The sequence below is a fragment of the Chionomys nivalis genome, chromosome 6, assembly GCF_950005125.1.
Source record: "Chionomys nivalis chromosome 6, mChiNiv1.1, whole genome shotgun sequence".
NCBI classification, from domain to species: Eukaryota; Metazoa; Chordata; class Mammalia; order Rodentia; family Cricetidae; genus Chionomys; species Chionomys nivalis.
In genome coordinates, this window is record NC_080091.1 from 42,580,910 (window position 1) to 42,595,430 (window position 14,521).

Here is a 14,521-nt window from a genome sequence, read left to right on the forward strand (position 1 = left end):
GACTGTGGGTCTTTGTGTCTGCTCCCATCATCTATCTGCTGGAGGCAGGCAGTCTCTGACGACAGCTGGACTAAGTACCAATCTGTGAGTATAGCATAATATCTTAGGAATCTTTTCATTGATTTTTTTCCTGCCAGTTGTGTTTGGTTCTGACCTGTGTCTCTGGGCTATCTAGCCTCCAGTTCCTGGTCATCCAGGCAGTGTTGAGCATGGGCTCTCTCTTGTGGTATGGGCCTTAAATTAGATCATCCATTGGTTGGTCACTCTCACAAATTCTGTACCACCATTGCCCCAGCAGATCTTACAAGAAAAGGCAGATTGTAGGTCGAAGGTTTTGTGCCTGGGTTGGTTTCCCAGCCTTACCCCTGGAAGCCTTGCCTGGTTGCAGTAGGTAGGCAGTTCAGGCTCCGTGTCCTCCATTACTAGGAGTCCTCACGAGGGTCACCCTTGTAGATTCCAGTGAATTTCCACTTCAATAGGTTTCCACATTGAGCCCCAAGTGCCCCCCAATTCCTGTCGTCTCTCCCAGTACTGCTCTTCCTCCATCCCTCCCCCAACCTGATCCCTCCTATTCCCATCCCCAACTGCCCCCAGTTCACCCGTGCAATCTGTTCCACTTCCCAGGAAGATTCATTCATTCCCTCCTTGAGCTCTCCTTGTTACGTAGCCTCTCTGGCTCTATGGATTGTGGCGTGATTATCAGTCACTTAACAGGTAATATCTACCTAAAAGTGAGGATTTATCACGTTTGTCTTTCTGGGTCTGGGTGACCTCACTCATCATGATTTTTTTCTAGTTCTATCCAATTGCCTGCAAATTTCATGTCATTTTTTTTAAAGTGATGAGAATACTCTTGATAGGAGGGAGCATCTTTTGGGTGTATGCCCAAGAGTGGTATGGCTGGCTCTTTTTTTTTTTTTTTTTTTTTTTTTTTTTTTTTTTTTTTTGGTTTTTTGAGACAGGGTTTCTCTGTGGCTTTGGAGCCTGTCCTGGAACTAGCTCTGTAGACCAGGCTGGTCTCGAACTCACAGAGATCCACCTGCCTCTGCCTCCCAAGTGCTGGGATTAAAGGCGTGCGCCACCACGGCCCGGCTATGGCTGGCTCTTGAGGTAGATCAATTCCCAATTTTCTGAGGAACTGCCATATTGATTTTCATGGTGGCGATATGTTTGCACTTTTTTTGCTCAAATCCTCGCCAGCATGAGCTGTCAATTGTATTATTGATCTTAGTCGTTCTGACAGGTGTAAGATGGAATCTCAAAGTAGTTTTGATTTGCATTTCCCTGTTGGCTAGGAATGTTGACCATTTAAGTGTTTCTCAGCCATTTTAGGTTCCTCTATTGAGAATTCTCTGTTTTAGCTGGATTGTTTGGTTTGTTGCTGTCTAGTTTCTTGAGTTCTTTGTATCTTTTGGATAGTAGCCCTCTGTCAGATGTGGAGTTGGTGAAGATCTTTTCCCAGTGTGTAGGCTTCCATCTTGTCTATTGATGCTGTCCTTTGCCTTGCAGGAGCCTTTCAGTCTCATGAGCTTCAGTTTATTAACTGTTGTTTGTTGTGCCTGTGATATCAGCATTCTCTGCATGTTCCTCTCGCAAGTTGCTCTTGCCAGGTGTTTTGTTGAAGCCATGAGAGAGGGAAGTAATGCATAGACCCTCAGTACGTAATAACGTCCATCCCAGTGGCACCTGACAGCAGCCAGGCAGTGGCACTGGCCAGTCCTTGAGTCCTAGAGCCATGCACTTAACTGGACACCTACAGCCTGTAGGCCACTTTGATGCCCAACAGGTACTGGCCAATCCTAAGCTCCACGATCATGTGGCCAGCTAAATGCCCACAGCCTGAATACTGTGGAATGCTCTTTTGCCCTGCAGGCAGGGACTGGGGTGTGACTCCAGGCCCCAGAATCCTCTCCTCTGTTCCCACCCAACCCCAAGGAACCCATGTCCCAGCATCCCTGTATTCCAGGTTCTGGAGCCTCCAAGGCACAGGTCAGAGCTGTGTGGGGCTGGCTGAGATCAGAGAACATTTTTCCACTGGAGAGTCTTGATACTGTGGGTAGAACGAGAGTAGCTGCTGGGGCAACAAACCAATGCACATGGTCCAGACACAGTTCAGTGGGGAAGTGATGTGAAATTACTCACTAAAGGTGCCCATGGCCCAGCATGTAGTGGGTGTGTCTGTTTATCACCTGCTGAGTCTCCATGACCACAGCCCCTGATGGAAGGAAAGGGTTGGTTTGGGTTGACAGTTTGACCTGGGCAAGGAAGGGACGGTGGAGGAACATAGTCCATGACCGTGGGAGTGTGTGGCCCAGGAGATGGAGAGTAAGACAGGAACCAGGGGCAGGTGTTGCCTTCAAAGTCCTGCCCCTAGTGACCCTCCCCAAGCAGCAGCGACTGGAGGGCAATCATCTGGTGGGGGACAAGCCTGTGGGGGATAGCTCACCGTGACAGCACACACTGAGCACCCCTTCTCTTTGGTTGCTGAGAGAGGAAGGTGGGCTGTCAGGAGAGGGCCATGGTGACTTCAGGGCTGGGCAGTCACTCTTCTCTGAGAGGGTATGAGTTCAGTTCTGCAGTGCCAGTGGGCAGGTATTGGGAAGGGGTGCTGGGCAGCAGTCTTCTACGTGAGTACGTGTGGCTTAGAGGACCAGGGACTGGTGTGTTGGTTGCTGGGGTAGGGGGTCTTAAAAACCAGATTGGGCTTGCCCTGGGTCTTATGGAGGGAGAGAGCAAAAGCACCCTCACTGTTGCCCTTGACCTCGCCAACCCAGATATCGTCGACATCAAGCCAGCCAACATGGAAGACCTCACGGAGGTGATCACAGCATCCGAGTTCCATCCCCACCATTGCAACCTCTTTGTCTACAGCAGCAGCAAGGGTTCCCTGCGTCTCTGTGACATGCGGGCAGCTGCCCTGTGCGACAAGCACTCTAAGCGTAAGTTTCTGCACTGGAGTGGGTGGGTGGGTAGGGACTAGATATATTGGGACTGGCAAGTGGGTGCACCAGCATGGGTTGGGAGGGTTGTTCTAGCTCCTGAAGGCAGGATGTATAATGTTCACCCTCGCCAGGGGGCGTCTGCAAGGCCCAGGATAGAGTCAAAAACAGCAAGAGTCATTTCTGAAACCTCTGGCAAAGTCTGCCACACTCTACCTGTCTCAGGTGATGGTCATATTGCTCCAAGGGATCTACTGAAACCAAAGAGGAAACTGAGGCCCCTCAAGTCTAACTACAGTGTTGCAAAGAGACAGTAAGACTTCCTACAGCACCACAGGGCAAGGCCAGTTGGGCACCCTCTCCTCTATTGCTTAGGGTCTTAGCTGGGGTCATCCTTGTGGATTCCTGGGAATTTCTCTAGAGCCAGGTTTCTTGCTACCCCACAATGGCTCCCCCAATCAAGATAGCTCTTTCCTTGCTCTCATCTCTGCTCTCTTCCCTTTTCCTGAGGTTGGCATCGTACAACCATCCCCCAGGGTCTTGTATGGGTCGTGTGTACATCTGGCAGATATCCTTTTGAGGGAGAGACATGGTTTTTTCTTTTAACACAAGGGCTTATTATATTTCCTTTAATCATATGTCTATCTGTGGGTTAGGTGTGTGCAAACCAGTTTTTTGTTGTTGGTTTTGGGGTTTTTTGTTTGTTTGTTTGTTTTGGTTTTTCAAAACAGGGTTTCTCTGTAGCTTTGGAGCCTGTCCTGGAACTAGCTCTTGTAGATCAGGCTCATACAGGTGTTCTTTTCCAGTTAATTCTATATTTTACATTCTTATGAAAATTTTTCCTCACCCTCTAAGTCACCTGTATAGAATCCAGAATCCGGAATCCAGACTCAATCTTCACCTGCTTGCCTCCCGACCCCATAGTGGATGGAATCCAAGCCAAGAGCATTCTAGATAACACTCTGACACTAAACCACGCCTTTGCCACAACATCTTACACTTTGATGCTGCTACAAGGGCAACTGTCCCTAAACTGTGTGTCTCATCCATAGTGTTTGTTCTCAGTGTTCACAAGAAGTCAAGCAGCTGATTCCCAGTTGCCGGGCACAGGTTGTTCTTAATTAGCCATGACCATCATTCCAGCTGTATTTGTGTAAGAAGTCTGGAGCTTTGGCTGGTTCTCTGCCTCCCACTCCTATGTTCAAAAGCCAGGGTGTAGCTGTCAGCGACTCCCTCAGGGTCCTGCCCACAGCCTCCTTTCCTAACAGGATGACTCTGTGGCTTTCTTCTCACTTAGTGAGAAGCATTGCAGACCACTGTGTGCTCATCATATCTGGCACTGAGCAGAGGAGGAGGCCAAAAGTCAAAGGAGCACAGGAGCTCCTCAGACCTGTCTGAACCAGGTCAGGCTGGGGTATACTGGCTATCCTGTACTCCCATCCATGGCTTCAGCTCTCTCAGAAACTCTAGATGAAACCCAGGTTGTTGTCTGCTAGGCACCGTGACAGGGTAACCATAGAAACAGCCATCCATGAGTCTTCAGAACAGACAGTTATTTCTGCAGCAGAGTCTGCGAGAAGGAAGGGCTGAGCACTGAGCATGCACTTGGTCAGAATGGGTGGGGGTGATGGTTCACCGTCATGGGACTCCAGCCATGTGAATGGCAAATGACTGGGACACTTACAGCTAACAGTGGCACACCATCAAATGCTCAGAGCCTCCCAGGGTAGAGCCACGGATACCCCTTAACCCATGAAAGGCACATACACTTCCTCTGCTTCTGAAGTTATCACCCTGGAGCCGTGAGAGAGCTTTCTTTCCTGTGGCTTAAAACAGCGCATGTGTGTTCTGCATAGTTGTGGAGGTTAGAGATCTAGTCAGGGTGTGGGCAGGGTTACCTTTAAGAGCAGCTGTTCCTTTGTCCTTTCCAGCTGCTGAAGCCGCCGTGCCTCTCAGCTCACGGCTGTCATTCCAGCCCCTAGGCAGCCAGTGCAAATCTCCATCCCATCTCAAGATTCAGGAGAATCTTCAAGATTCTCAATATAGCGTTCTTAACCAGCATGGTGGGAAGGGGCCGCTCTGGCAGAGCAAGCCTGTGGGGTGAAGCCCAGAGCTTCCCCAGGGGTGCCCTTTGCATGCTACAGTATAAGGGACAGTGGGACTCAGAAATGGGTGCCAAATCATGTCAGTTCTTGAGGGGCCCCAACTAGGAACAGATTTCACTTTGTCACATGGGGACCAGTTGTATGAGGCTGCTCAGGTAACAGATAGTTGTCAGTCAGTAGTCAGAGAGCTTTGCTACATCGGCTTCTCAGTGCTTCCATCCCTTCTGGGCTGGGCCACTGCTTGGGGGTTAATGCCGGGGCTGGGCTTGGAAAAGAAGGTGTGCAGCCTCTTTCTCCTGACATGGCTTTCCCTTCCCCAGGGTGCCTGCTTCTTCCCTCTCAACCCTTCCCCTGACTCTTGAGAACCTTGTGTCCTGGAAAGGCTCAGGAGGGGCGACAGTACTGGGCCAGGCTCCAGGTGGATTGCCTCCATCTTTTCCCTTGCTCTTGGCACAGCCTCCTGGCAGAGCCTGTCCTGTTGGCTTCGGGAAGCAGAGCTTTGTGTCACTCATCCAGTACCCTGAACAGAGCCCAGGGCATCACAGACACTTGGCGTGGGCTTGTTGACTGAGAGAGTGCCTAGCAAGGAAGTCAGAATCTTCAGATGCCCTGTGGGGGCTCTGGACAGCTTAGGGCAGCAATGATATGTGTGTTGAACAAGAGGGCAATGGCAAGTCCCAGATGAGAGGCAAAGGGGTGGGACCCAGGAGGCCGGCCATGACACCTGTGATTCCCCAGGGGCCCACTGGAAGGGTCTGTCCCAAGTCTCTTGGGAGCTGTGGCCAGCCCTCTTCTTCCAGTGAGGCAGTGGTCAGGGCTGTCACTCAGTGGCTTCCTGAGGCTGGCTCTACAGGTTGGAGATGCTTAGATCATGGCTGGCTGCCAGCCAGCACCCCACTCCTACTCCACCCTCTGTCTGCCCACAGAGCCCAGGGAGTTAATGCCAGCCCCACAGTAATCCTGGTCCCTATCTGCTCTGCCACCAGATACTTAGGGGGCGTGACCTCAGGCATCCACTGCGCAGGTCCAGAGGCAGCTTCTGGCTTGAAGACCTGGGACCAGAACCACATCAGGCCCAGCCTAGAGACTGGCAAGAACCTTTCAGCTCTACACTGCCAGTAGGGGGCAGCAGAGCATTGCAGCAGGTGTAGCTCTGGGTTCAAATACCCCACTTTCATCTGCCTCTGAGAGCTGTCCGTGGATTCGCTCTCAGCCTTGGTTTTCTTGGATATAAAATGGGATAATTAGGCTACCACCCTGCCGTTTTTATTAGGGATTAGATGAAGTCGTTCACAGTACAGTAAATACTCAATTAGCATAATTCCACAAGGAAGCCCTTTGAGGGCTTTTCCTCTTTGGAGAGTTCTTAGAGCCAAGGGCTTTGGTAGGTGTTTAGGGAAAGGCTTGACAAGTGAATGAATGATGATGGTTTAGATAGACAGCTAAGCCTGATACAGTGGGCTGTGTGGTTCTGACTGTGAGCAAGGCAGTCGATGACAGCCGCTGATTCTCTCTCCACAGTCTTTGAAGAGCCCGAGGACCCCAGCAACCGCTCTTTCTTCTCAGAGATCATCTCCTCGGTGTCCGACGTGAAGTTCAGCCACAGTGGGCGCTACATGCTCACAAGGGATTACCTCACGGTCAAGGTCTGGGACTTGAACATGGAGGCGAGGCCCATAGAGACCTACCAGGTGTGTGTGGATGTCTAGCAGCCTCGGGGCCCTCTGTGTGGGGTGAGATCTCCCAGGAACACCCCCTTCCTTTTGCTGACATCCCCACAGGGGGCTGCCCAGCCACAGGGGCTTCCTCTGCTGCATTGTAGATGAAGCTGCAAAGAATCTTCCACCCCAGACACTGGTGCTGAGGAGGCTCCTGCATGGGACTGCCACCTGCATCTAGAACCCCAGTTTCTGGGAAAGGAGGGGAGGGAGAGGCAAAGAAAGGCATGAAGCCAGGCCTAAAGTCAGAGTGCAGATGCCACCCCCAGCACCCACAGCCTTATCAATAAGTAGGTAAGCATGGACTGTGTTCAGTGGCCGCGTGGGAGATGTTTCTAGACCCTCAGGGTAGTCTTGAGTCAGTGTGCAGGGTGGACCTCTGAGCACTTCTGGGGAAGCTTCCTTCATTCCTCATCCTGCCAGGTCTCTTGGTGGAGCATGGGATAAAGCTGACTTGTTGTTAAAACAACACATGTGTAGTGTAGCTTGTTGGTGTCTGGCACATGTGGGGGCGGGGCAGGACAGGGCTTTCTGGAGGCAACTGCATTTGTACTGGGCCTTGAAGGTCGCCTGGAATTTGGGTTGGCAGATAAGGAATCAACCAGAAACCCACCCGCACCCACAGGGCTGTGTGTGTGTGTGTCCACACAGATGCCCATCGCCTGTTTTGTCCTGCTCCAGCAAAGACAATACTGACTGCCCATTCTGCAGACAAGGGACACTCTGGGAAGTTTGAGGGTGACAGAGGCATCTCAGCCCAGTGGTGGCATGCCCAAAGCTCAGCCCTTTTCCTCTCCTACCAAAGCTGAGGAAGTGCACCCAAGAGGAAAAGCTTCCGGCAGGGACTCCTAGAAGCCACATTCTCCCACTGACCCAGCCGCCCCTTTGTTAGCAGTGGGCAGGGCCTGTGGCTCCCCTCTTCTCTAGGTCCTGCCCTGTACACTCTAGATAGGGACAGGCCCTCTTGTGTCCCCTGTGAAAATGTCAGCAGCCCAAGACTTGAGGTTGGAAACAACCTCCTGTGAGGTGTGAGCTGACTGAACCAGCGCCTTCCCAGCCCCCTGGGGCCATCCCAATACTGCAGACAGCACAGGCCTAGGTGTATACATGTTTTCTTAAGGAGGGGTGAGTGTGGAGGCTCTGGGCCTCTGAAAGCCTGGGGGCCCCCATGAAGGGGCAGCATTACTGTTTTCACCAGCGCTGAAGCTCGGTGCCTGGTTTTCCGTCCAGCTGACCTACAGTTTTTAAAATAGCCATGATTAATGACTATTCCCACTCAGGTCTTTGGAGGTGACTTTTGTGTCCTGGAAACCGTAGATAGTGGGACTGTGCTTGGCCAGCTTGCAGTACTTGACACGTGAGAGCTAATCCATCCATCAAAAAGAGTCTTGGAATGGGCTGCAATGAGTGGGGTTTCCCAAGACTTCACCATCTCCCTCAGCCCATGGTTCTTGAAGATGCTGGGTTCATAAGCATGGAACATCCTTCACGGCAGGCCCAGGAAGTCTGGTGTTCACTCTTTCCCTATAGCTGAACCATCTCCTCCTGCCCCCGGGGAGCAAACCAGGCTTGGCACACAGGAGAATCTGCCACACCTCTGCTTGGACCTGCTAATGACTGATGGGCCTGTGCGAGAGGATGGGAACTTAAGGACCCCTCCTGCTGGCAGGGTTGGCAGCACCGTGGGTCCCTTTGGTTTTAGTCAGTGTACTGCTGGGTGCTGGCCTTGGGATCAGAGAGATGTAGAGCTTTGGCTTGGTCCTCTGGGGTCCCAGGCAGGTGGGACCATGGGGATGGTGAGACAGCACAGTAGGGCTGTGAGCCAAAGTCTAGAGCAGGAGGAGTGGGCCCCTAATCTGTAGACAGCAGTGCCCACCCTTTGCCACCTCACCAGTGACAGGCTCTATGGTTTCTGAGAGGTGAACGCTCCCTGATGCTGTCTCCATGTCACACAGCTCCGAGTCGGCTGTGTGTTCAGGGCTATGCCAAGACCATTGGTCCCATGGAGGTGTCAGGGCTATTCGGTGTCCATTGCTCAGCCTCTCCCCTCTTCTCTCCAGGTCCACGACTACCTGCGGAGTAAGCTCTGCTCCCTGTATGAGAGTGACTGCATCTTTGACAAGTTTGAGTGTGCGTGGAATGGGAGTGACAGGTGAGCCAGCTGCAGGCACCCAGCCTCAGCCACCCTGCCGTGCCCCTCACCCTTCACCCCGGGAGGGGTCTTTTCTGTCATCTGTGATCACAGAGCTGAGCTTTGCCAGGTCGCGGTGTGGGAGGTCTCCTCCCTAGCAGGCAGAGCTCTCCGACTCAAGTTCAGGGCTGAGAAGTGAGCTTTGCTTCACCCCTGTGACTGATGCTGACACCCACTTTAACCCCCTATCCTAGGGTGCTGTGAGATTTTAGGTCAGGATCAGCCAAGTGCCTCCCACACCCTGGGCCCTCGGGTGAGGGCTGTAGCCCAGTATCTCCATCCCCAGAAGACAGAAAGGCATTGGGCCACCCACACTTTCCTCCTGCCATCGCTCTGGCAGCCTCACACAGGTCCTCTGGGGCTCACAACTTGAACTGGTGACCTCTCTCATCCCACAGCCTGGAACCCAGCCCCTAGTACATGGCACAGGCTCCTGTGTTACCACAGCCTGGACCCGGCAGTGATGTGGATGGGCCCATTGCATCCTTCACCCCACCTCATTCCCCTCCCGTACCCAAGAGTCTGCCTTCCTGTGTGCCTGTCCCCCATCCCAAAGCTCAGAAGCTTTTCTACTGGCGAGGGGACATTGCTTCCCTGTCCCCCCTCATGCTTTCTTAGGCCCCACAGGTCTCAGGCCCAGTTAGTTACCTGTGGCTGGTAGGTGAACCTCTTCAGCTCCTATGGATGGACAGCTGCATATCCCCCCACCCAGATGAAGGAGAGAGGCTCCAGGTGACCAGGGCAGCATAGTACCTGGCATGTGTTTGTATCGGAGCCTCTGAGGCATCACCTCCCTCCCCGCGTTCCCTGTCCCTCCATCGGCAGGTGAGAAGTGGTGGCATGAGAGCCTCAGCCCAACTCCCCTCCATCCAGGGGTGGATCCACACAGGTGGCATCTGCTTTGCCCTGCGCCTGGGTGGGCAGGATGCTCCAGAGCTTCTGAGTTGGCCTGTAAGGGTGGCTGTGTTCAAGGCTGAGTGGTGCTCAAGTAGGGGTGGTGGTGACAGCGAGTGAACCAGTCTGAGGAAGCCACTCTGAGCAGGCCTGGACCCACATGGGAGCTGCTGTTATCGCAAGGGTCCACCAGTTCTGCACGGGCTCGTGACATAACCGTGCTGAACAGAGCGCGCGTGTGGTGGTCCAGAGAGTCCACTGAAGGACAATGATAAGGCAGGATATTGGGGTAGATGGCTGAAGTTATCACCCACTGCCTGCATTTCATGTTGCCACCAGGGGGCGTATGTAACCAGAGAGTCCCTAAGCCCAGCACAAAAAACAATGAGCCTCTCTGACTGATGGAGGCCCAGCAGCAGCCTACTTCTGCCTGATACTTCGCATAGATGTGTCCCACGCCTCCTTTTCTTCCTTCACATCCACTCTCCCTGACTCTGGGATCCTGCTGAAGCACATGCTACTTAAGCTTGCTCCACTGCCGTCTCTTCCAGGAAGCTGCCCTGGGGCTCTCTGCCTTGCCCCACAGAGTCCTGGGCTTTCTTCCTGTAGCTCGCTATTTATGAATTGACAAATTCTCGTTACCTCTGTACTTGTTTCCCCCGGGAGGGACCTCAGGAGAGTGTCCAGCCAATAGCTATCCATATTTCTGGGAAGTAAACAGCAATCTGCCCCTTCCCCTGCCTTCCTCTGAGCCTGGTCTGTCTGTGGACAGGGACCTCAATGCCTACCTTCTAGGGCCCACAGAGGGCTGCTGTGCCGCTCCCTGAGTGAAGGTGGCACCTTCATTCCCTCCAGCATCGCTGAGTCGGGGCACGGGACCCAGCTTTGGTTCTATTCCTGATTTCACTCCCTGACTGGGACCTGATGAATTTATCTGAGTCAGCCCCCTGGAAAGTGGCTTTATGTAGCCTTTGCCAATGTCTTAGGCTTAATGACCCCCCCCCCCACACACATATGCATACACACAAGGAAGTGGTGTTCTGCGACCTGTATAAACAAAGCTGGTGTAGGCCTATGTTCTTCATCAGCCTCCGAAACAGTTCAAATATTCCCTCCTCTGTGGAGCCCTCTGTGGTAAACAGCTTCCCCCCACCCTGGGCTTTTCCTCCTCCTCTCCCCATAGCTTTTCCAGCCTCTCACAGGCCCAAGCCCAAATTCTTCCTCTAGGCCCAGGCCTGCTTTCCACATGCATCAGGGGACTAATGTATACACCATGTCTCACTGGACGAAGTCCATGGAGCAGAAGGCATAGAGCAGAAGTCTGCTTCCAGGGACCCCTTGTCTGCCGTGGTATGTGCCTCACTCCGTGTCATCCATGGCGGTGAGCACTAATCTATCCATTGGTTTAGCCACTCAGGTTGTGGAGGGGACATAGGCCTGGCAGGTACAGAGGCCCTGGGACAGCCACAGTCACATCTCAGAGTCATCCCTGTCTCTGCTGCCCCTGGGGCTACAAGCAAGCCTTGTGTCTCTTAGGCTGTGTACAAATGATGGGAAAGTACCCATAGTGTTGGGGCAACATCATAGCTCCAGGGCGCCCGTGTCCCCTCCGTCTTCCCACGCTGAGTCCTCTTCTTCTCTCCCCAGTGTCATCATGACAGGGGCCTACAACAACTTCTTCCGCATGTTCGACCGCAACACCAAGCGGGATGTGACCTTGGAGGCCTCCAGGGAGAGCAGCAAACCCAGGGCAGTGCTCAAGCCCCGGCGCGTGTGTGTGGGTGGCAAGCGGCGGCGTGATGACATCAGCGTGGACAGCTTGGACTTCACCAAGAAGATCCTGCACACGGCCTGGCACCCAGCCGAGAATATCATCGCCATTGCGGCCACCAACAACCTGTACATCTTCCAGGATAAGGTCAATTCTGACATGCACTAGCTGGCCTCAGTGGCCCTCCTGGCCACCTCTGTAGGAAGGCAAGATGAGCATGGTGGCCACTGTGGGGATGTGAGTCCCTCGGCTGGAGTTGCCTTGGATGGCAAATGCCGGTTTAAACAAAGGAAAGGAAGGAGCCTGAGTCACAGGTGATAAAATGGATGTGCCTGGTAGGCCTTGGTCCAGGGTTCCTTTGTTTACGGTCTTTCTGCTTCAGGCTGGGCCTTTGTTTATTATCAGGACTTGATTCGGGTCCAGGGGTGATTTTTACCACAGTGGGTCAGTTCCTATCAGGGAAAGTCAAGTTGGTCCCTGATGGGGCTCCAGAGAAAGAGTGAAAGCTCCCAAGCCAGGCAAGATCTGTGGGTCCTCAAAGGAGCCAGCCACGTGCCCTGACTCGGAGCTGCTGGCTCATGTTGGATTTTGGACGATGCATTTTCACTGAGTGCTGGCAATGCCAGCTCCCCACTGGGGTGTTTGGGATGTCATTCCGTATCCTAGGTGCCAGGCCGGGGCAGGTCCTGAGAGGCAGAGCTGAAGTCCTAGGGTTAATCTTGAGGCGGGGTTAGGTTCCTTGTGTGGTTTTCCAGGTTGGGGCAAGTCCTGAGAGGCAGGACTGGGGACCCTGTGTGGCTGTAGCCCTTACCTCACTGCCGTCCATTTGTGAGTGCCCACTGCACGCTGGGCATGGTGCTCAGTCCACAGTGGCTGTGGATGGATTCCCACAGCCCACTCTGTGGTGGTTTTGCTGTCGCCCTCCCATGCTAGCCAGTCATCTTCCCGCAGCCTACAGTGGGTCCTGTCCCTGACTGCAGAATCCTCAAGCCATGAGGCATGGGGTATAGTTACCATCCCCTTTGTACATAGGAGGAAACTAAAGCAGAGAAACGGGGTGCCTAAGGAGTCACACCCCAAGGGCTGAGTTAGGGTCCCATGCAGGTCTTTCCATGGGCTCTTTCCGGCCCACCACATGGGTGACTGGTTTTCAAGCAGCGTCCCAATGGAAGGTTCTGGAAGGGAAGCATCTGTACTTGGTGAAGTCCGAGCAGGTACACCAGTGATGGGAGAGAAGACGGAGAAGATCGGCCGTGGCTCCCCGTTCTGCTTGGTGGCATCTGGGCATGCCTCCCAGATGCACTTCGCCTCCATTGTTGCTGCAGCTTTCTCCTGCCCTCCCAGCTGCTCCCCGAGGAGGTTGCATGCAGCCAGGCGGCCTTCCCCAGAGCCACAGGTCAGTGGCCACTCGGTGACCCCTCCCCCATCCTCCCTCCTGGAATCCCAGAACTGCAGGACTTGGCATTTCGACTCTGGAAGCAGCGAGCAGAGGGGCTTTTGTTTTTACAACATGGATTGAACTGCCGACCAGGAAACAGATGCAACGGAGCTTTTTTTTCTCAGTGGATCAAGGTATCCTTGTGTGTGTCAAAGCACAACCGCATGCACACTCACTTCCGGCCATGTATTTACACAGAAACTGGGTCCATTACATTTTTGGGTCTTTTTTCTTTTTTAGTTTATTTTTAAATCAACGTGAATGAAGAATGTTTATCCATCACTGTAAAATCCAGGCACTCTGGACAGTATTATATGTACATATTGACCCTGATTAAAAAGAGCAATCAAAAGATCGGGTGACTTTCCCCTCTTGTAAAGGAAGTTGAAGAATGTGGCCAGTTGTACAAAAATCTCGTTGAAGCCAAAATCCAGGTGAGAGGGCCTTGCACGCAGGTCTGGATCTCTGGCACACCCACCTGCCTTTGCAGTTCGGCGTTAGAAAGGATTCTTGTCTTGGGAGCTGGTTGCTGCTGTGAGATTGCAGGTGTCACGGGTGCTGTCTTCAAAGTTCGATCTCACACGGTCTTCAAAAGGAGGGGTCTTTCATATGCCCCTCGTTTCTAGACTTATGTTTTAAACGTTGGGTACCAAAGTAGGAAGGAAAAAGAGACAGAACACGATCTCAGAAGAAAAGCATGTCTTTGGGACCCCAGGACATCACCCAGGTCCAGAGCAGACTGAAAATAGCGCTTCATGTCTTGATTGAGGACAGAGCTGCGGAGGGGGGAGGGGCAGTGTGAGAAAGAGGGACCAGAGCCAAGCCACAGACTTTGCTACCTGACTCTGCTTCAGTTCTCTGGTCTCGAATATGTGGCATTCCCATAATCATCGCGACATTGTTTGGGGTTTTGAGTTTATCTCTTCTGCTTTGGTTCTTCTCTGAGGGCAAAGCCCTTGGAGGGTGTTGGGTTTGTCCGTGCTGGTAACATAGTCAGGCCCAGTCATTTGGGGTTCTGTGGCTCATAGGTGCATTCTTGTTTTCTTCTTTGGTGTCTCACAAACTATCCAACTGTTGAATAAAATTATAAATATGTTAATACCAGCTTTTTCCAATAAAATAACAAATGTTACATCTAAGACAAGGCTCAGAAGGCTGCTGATTAGACAGCTGGTCCAGGAGGGGGGCTAGTGGGGTGGGGTCACATCTGGCAGCGTCTTTTTGGCCCTGATCCTAACCCAGGTGGAGGAAACAGTCAATAGGGACACCAATCGTATATGTGCCTGGGGGAGGCAGCCTGCAGAGCCTCTGCCGGGCATGTGTTCCATGAATGGCCTGTCTCCCTGGGTAGCAGTGTGTATGACTCAGTACAAACACAGGGAAGAAAACTGAGGCTCGGAGAGGGGCATTAGCCTAGTATCCCGGCTGCGTGTGCTTTCTGGAGTTGGCCTCAACTCTAGAGTCC

At 52.8% G+C, this 14,521-nt stretch overlaps 1 protein-coding gene across 2 annotated transcripts in view; it reads left to right on the forward strand.

The window, feature by feature from the left end:
• Positions 1-14,189, forward strand: part of Ppp2r2c (protein phosphatase 2 regulatory subunit Bgamma) — an 82,043-nt gene extending 67,854 nt beyond the window's left edge. For both annotated transcript variants that reach the window (XM_057772296.1, XM_057772297.1), the window contains exons 6-9: positions 2,775-2,939; positions 6,566-6,735; positions 8,823-8,914; positions 11,495-14,189. In XM_057772296.1, coding sequence (XP_057628279.1) covers positions 2,775-2,939; positions 6,566-6,735; positions 8,823-8,914; positions 11,495-11,786 — 719 coding nt within the window. In that variant the 3' untranslated portion in view covers positions 11,787-14,189. The remainder of the gene's footprint in view (positions 1-2,774; positions 2,940-6,565; positions 6,736-8,822; positions 8,915-11,494) is intronic.
• The last annotated feature ends 332 nt before the right edge of the window (positions 14,190-14,521 follow it).